The sequence below is a fragment of the Oncorhynchus tshawytscha genome, linkage group LG30, assembly GCF_018296145.1.
Source record: "Oncorhynchus tshawytscha isolate Ot180627B linkage group LG30, Otsh_v2.0, whole genome shotgun sequence".
In the NCBI taxonomy this organism is placed as follows: domain Eukaryota; kingdom Metazoa; phylum Chordata; class Actinopteri; order Salmoniformes; family Salmonidae; genus Oncorhynchus; species Oncorhynchus tshawytscha.
In genome coordinates, this window is record NC_056458.1 from 10509411 (window position 1) to 10514413 (window position 5003).

General features: G+C 44.4%; 1 protein-coding gene across 1 annotated transcript; it reads left to right on the plus strand.

Annotated features, from left to right (window-relative positions):
• The first annotated feature begins 3611 nt into the window (after positions 1–3611).
• LOC112231382 (cornifelin homolog B) lies at positions 3612–4660 on the plus strand. The gene is made up of 3 exons (XM_024398117.2): positions 3612–3723; positions 3865–4019; positions 4238–4660. Exons 1-3 carry the CDS (start codon positions 3621–3623, stop codon positions 4355–4357), a joined length of 378 nt encoding a protein of 125 aa, XP_024253885.1. The 5' UTR covers positions 3612–3620; the 3' UTR covers positions 4358–4660.
• Positions 4661–5003: the final 343 nt, after the last annotated feature.

Sequence of the window (5003 nt, forward strand, 5' to 3'; positions counted from 1 at the left end):
TAGATGTTTCCCATTAGGGTCCACAGAGGACGAGCTCCATGGCCCTCTGAAACGTACTTGGGGCATTGCAAAGGCTGAATGGTATACAGGTGTATTGGTAGAGCCCATATCTAGTGATAAACACCGTCTTCTCCCGGTCCTTTTCATCGACTGTTATCTGCCAACACCCGGATTGAAGATCTAATGTGGAGAAGACATTTGCTCCGCCAAGGATGTCAAGACACTCTTCAATCTTGGGCAAGGGGTATGCATCCTTGGCTGTCAGGTTGTTGAGGCAGCGGTTATGACACACCAGGGGACTCCACCATCCTTCTTACAAGCTAAGATACCCACTCTGAGGAGGATGGTGTGACAACACCTGCTTCCAGCATGGCTTTGAGGTGCGTTTCCTTTTCTCCTTGGAACCTTGTCTGTCAAACCTGTTGACGTACTGGCCTAGACACTCCAGGGTCTATCTTGTGGGTGACAGTAGACATGTAACCTAAGTCAGTGTTGGTCATTTCAAAAAGGGACTTGTACTCCAGCAGGAGCTCAATCATCCTATGTTGTTGTTCCCCACTGAGTTTGTTGCTTGAAGCAGCAAACATAGCTCGGGGATGTTCAGGTAGGTCTGTGGCAGCAGTCACTCTTCTCATTTCTGGTCGCTGGGCACTTTCTGCTCAGCTGGACAAGATGGACTGGGTCATCAGTGAATGTTTCGACCAGGAAACCAAGGCAAGCTCCTCTTGGTAGAGTGGCCTTGTTGCTCGAAAGGTTGCAGAGCCTGACAGACACCCTCTGCTCCATGGTTGTGACGACACTTCTGAAGGACACCGCTTCGTTGATACTTAGAGACACCGGGCTTTGGATGGTCAACTTCACCCCAGACTAAACATTCACATTCTGGTAGGAAGGTTGTGTCTTTCTCCAGGAGGACCCGAGCTACGAAGTAGTCTGGTCTGTAGCTTCCAACGATTTTGTCAGGCAAAAGTTCCCCCTCGATGAAGACTCTTCCATTGGCATGAATAGTTACATGTGCAGCTCTCAACAGGTCCAGGCTGAGGGGGAAAGTGTCATGTATAGGGGCCATGTACACCTCCCATTCAAAGCTCCTGGTGCAGATCTTAAATCTAAGTTTCAGTCCACCCATGGCAGTCATGTCTTTCCCCGACTCAGCATTCCAAAGGAGTTTCTTCTTGAGTGCTGTCTGCTCACTCACAGGGAACTGCTGGTAACGGCTCACAGAGAGGATTGTTGTTTCAGCTCCAGTCTCTACAACAGCTTGGACTGGGATGCCGTTGACTGTCAGAGATATCTGCAAACTTGGCCCTCTGTTTGTAGTACAGCTGACTTGTACAGTAGAGGACTGGCTCCATTGGCTGACAAGCCCACCTGCAGAAGTAGCTTGGCCAAGTTCTTTACCACCCCGGGTATGGGGAGGGGTTAGGCTGAGGGGCCTCACACATTCTCTCCGGAAGTGTCCTTCCTCACCACATTGGTAACACGGCCCTGTAGCAGTGCGTCCTGTTAACCTGCTGCAGTGCTAAATGTCCTTGTCTCCTCTCCTGACTCTCAAGACTGCTGCCTTCGAACTGCCTGAGAGAGTACTCTGGCAACTCCCGGATCCTGTGGTCCACAGCGGCAGCCTGTTCAAGCTTTAGCTGTAGCTTATTCATCTTCTGCATGTCTCTGAGCCTCCACAAGTGAGCTGGGATCTTGAATCATTAGGCTCCCTATTAGCTGACGCCAACGGTGACAGCTAGTCTTACTGGAGTCCGACATATAACGAAAAAGACATTACAGACAAAATACTTTACAATTTACATATGTTCAAAAACATTAACATGTAGTGTGTGTGTGTGTGTGCGCATCTACCAGTTCCACATACATGTCAGTACATACACACAACAAGTAGGTCACATAGTGAAGGAGAGGCATTGTGCCGTGAGTGTTGTTTAATTATTTTTTTAAACCAGGTTTGCTGTTCACTTGCGCTATATGAGATGGAAGGGAGTTCCATTCAATCATGGGTCTGTATTATACTGTACACTTCCTTGAATTTGTTCTGGACCTGGGGACTGTGAAAAGACCCCTGGTGGGGTAAGTGCGTGTGTCAGTGCTGTGTGTAAGTTGACTATGCAAACAATTTGGAATTTCCAACACATTAATGTTTCTAATTAAAACAAGAACTTGACGCAGTCAGTCTTTCTTCAACTCTTAGCCAAGAGAGACTGGCATCCATAGTATTAATATTAGCCCCCTGATTACAATGAAGAGCAATACGTGTCACTCTGTTCTGGGCCAGCCTGCAGCTTAACTAGGTCTTTCTTTGCAGCACTTGACCATATGACTGGACAGTTATCAAGACAAGATAAAACTGGAGCGTGCTGGATTTGCTTTGTGGAGTGTGGTGTCAAAAAAGTAGAACATCTCTTGATTACGAACAGACCTCTCTTGACCTTTACAACCATTGCATCTATACTTTTGGCTATGACATTTTACACCAGGATCGGCAAGTGTGACCAGCCAGCGCACTTCCTCTGCAAATTCAGCCGACGACTCCTTGGATTGGCAAAGCTCTCCCAACTTCCTTCTGACTGTGTGCGGGGGGTTCCACTGACCAAAAAGCTGATTCAGCTGCTCCTTGAGAAGGTTATAGTCCTCCCGAATTTATTCAGGCAGTGAGCATACATTTCTGATGGCTGATCCCCGCAGGCATTCGTGTAACCAGTCAACCCGCTGAGCACCGTTCCAGCCATACTTCCTAGCCTGCCCTTTGAATGGAACAGAAAGGACTCCTAATTTTAATTTCCATCGAACAAGGCTAGCTTCGATTTTGTGTCATCCTGTGTGGTGTGATAGTTCTGGTGATTTGCTTTTACTATGTCATGTTACCCTTTCTCTTTGACCTTAAGTAGCCTAATTGCCTCACCCTCTTTTTGACTCTGTTCTAGAGAGTCTAACCCTGACCTGGAATGTTCAGGATTGACAAGCTGGTGCGGTTTCTAGGACTGTATCTGAGACATTACCTCATGTCAAATATTCCTCCACTCTTCCACAGCTCTTATTCAGAAAATCCTGTGTCAGACGTCAGTTCAGCTTGATGTCATCAATGGTTCAGTCTCAAAGCTCTCTCTCACAGGTAAGAGGTGGCCATCTTTTTGATGTTCAGACTTAGACTATCAATGGACTTTTATTTTTTACATTTATTATATTTTATCAATAAACATTTTAAGATAAAAATGCACTTGTGAGATTCAATAAGGTTATATGGAGAGGAATCCTAGTTGTGTTTCATATCATTTCTTTGGCTCCATAGTTTACTCTCTAATCCAAGTCATGTTTTATCAGTTATGGTTGAGATCTAATTTGATTATGTTTACCTGATGGAAAAGGATGTTGTAATCATTCGGTAAATAACAGAAGACCAGACACTTTTTGAATAATTTTTTGGGATTGAAGTTTGATAGAATGATTAATGAATGTGATATCTTTTGGGAATTAGGAATTGTCTGATTACTGGCATTAGATCTGTACAATGATGAGAACAGCTTAAGAACTGTCTCTCAAAGCAAACCAAAGCCATGAGTGGTTTGTTGAAGATGTCCTCTGACCTCTGTCTTTGTAGGTAAGAAGTCATCATGCCTTCATTCGTCATCGATCAGCCTCTGCCCGTCATGGAGTCCAAGGAGTCTGACCAGTGGAGTTCCGGAATCTGTGACTGCACCGATGACATGGCAGACTGTTAGTGTGTGTGTGCATGTGTTTGTGTGATCACATTTGTTTGTGTATATTTGTATGTAAGAGTATTAGTGCGCGTATCATTCAAATTCATAGTTTATGTAAGTGTGTTTTCTCGATTGGTGCTTCATTCACTTTGGCGAGGCTGTTTTGGATTCTGGTGTTGTCCCTGCCATGCCTGTATACATACAAGGGAGTACGGACAGTGTCTTTGTCTCCCTCTGCTGGACATCTTTGGCATCATCCCACCCGTCACAATGTCCATGAGGGTGTCCATGCGCCAGCGCTACGGCATCAAAGTAAGTACATTTAGAGTTGGCTGCTTCTGGAAAAAAAACATTACATTACCGAACTCAAATAAAGTACATTATTATACACCACCAACCACCTACCTAGTGCACTGTGATATTCATAGGGTTAATAGTTAGTGAACATTTTCCCTTCTCTTTTCTGGTGCTTGGCCATTCCAATGTCTGCTATATGACCATTGTTGTAAATTTGCTGACTGTGTCTCCAGGGCACTATCTGTAACGACTGTGTGAACGCCACCTGCTGCAACTGCTGTGTCTGGTGCCAGATGTCCAGAGAGATGAAGAGCCGCATCATCCCCATTGTCCTGGTCAGTGCTAGGAAGTAGGAACGAATGACCAACATGTTACCATAACCTCAATATCACCGTAGTCATCCCAATAGAGCCATAACCTTTTTCAGAGTCATGTTTCTGTGTTTATAGACTGTGTATTTATTCCTACATGCCCGAATTGTCAGATTGTTTGACAAGAAGTCATTGTAAACAGTGTATATTAAAACAATATTTATGCATGCTTAAAATGATGTATATACGTCATTCTATGTACTATTATGCCCACAATAAGGACATATGTTATAAATGTTTTATTCTATAAAATATATATCAAATAAATATATTTACAAATGCTAACATTTTTCCATCCTGTTATCTCTGTTCATCTCTGTTTGTTTGAATATCTTCATATGTGTCTTTTGTGTAGAGCGAGATGGTACGAAACACAGTTTAGTTTGAGTTAAGTCAGATATCTCTTTCTCCATCCCTCTCCCTCTTCTCTTATCTCCCCCTTGTCATGGATATCAAGTGATCTGGAGCAGTGCTCGATCCTGCCCATGATCGTAGGCCTGCTCCTGACCATGTCAAACATGTAGGTGTACTAGCCCAAGGTTTCCCCAACTCAGTCCTGGGGCCCCCCCCTGGGTGCACATTTTGGTTTTTGCCCTAGCACTACACAGCTGATTCAAATATGATGATG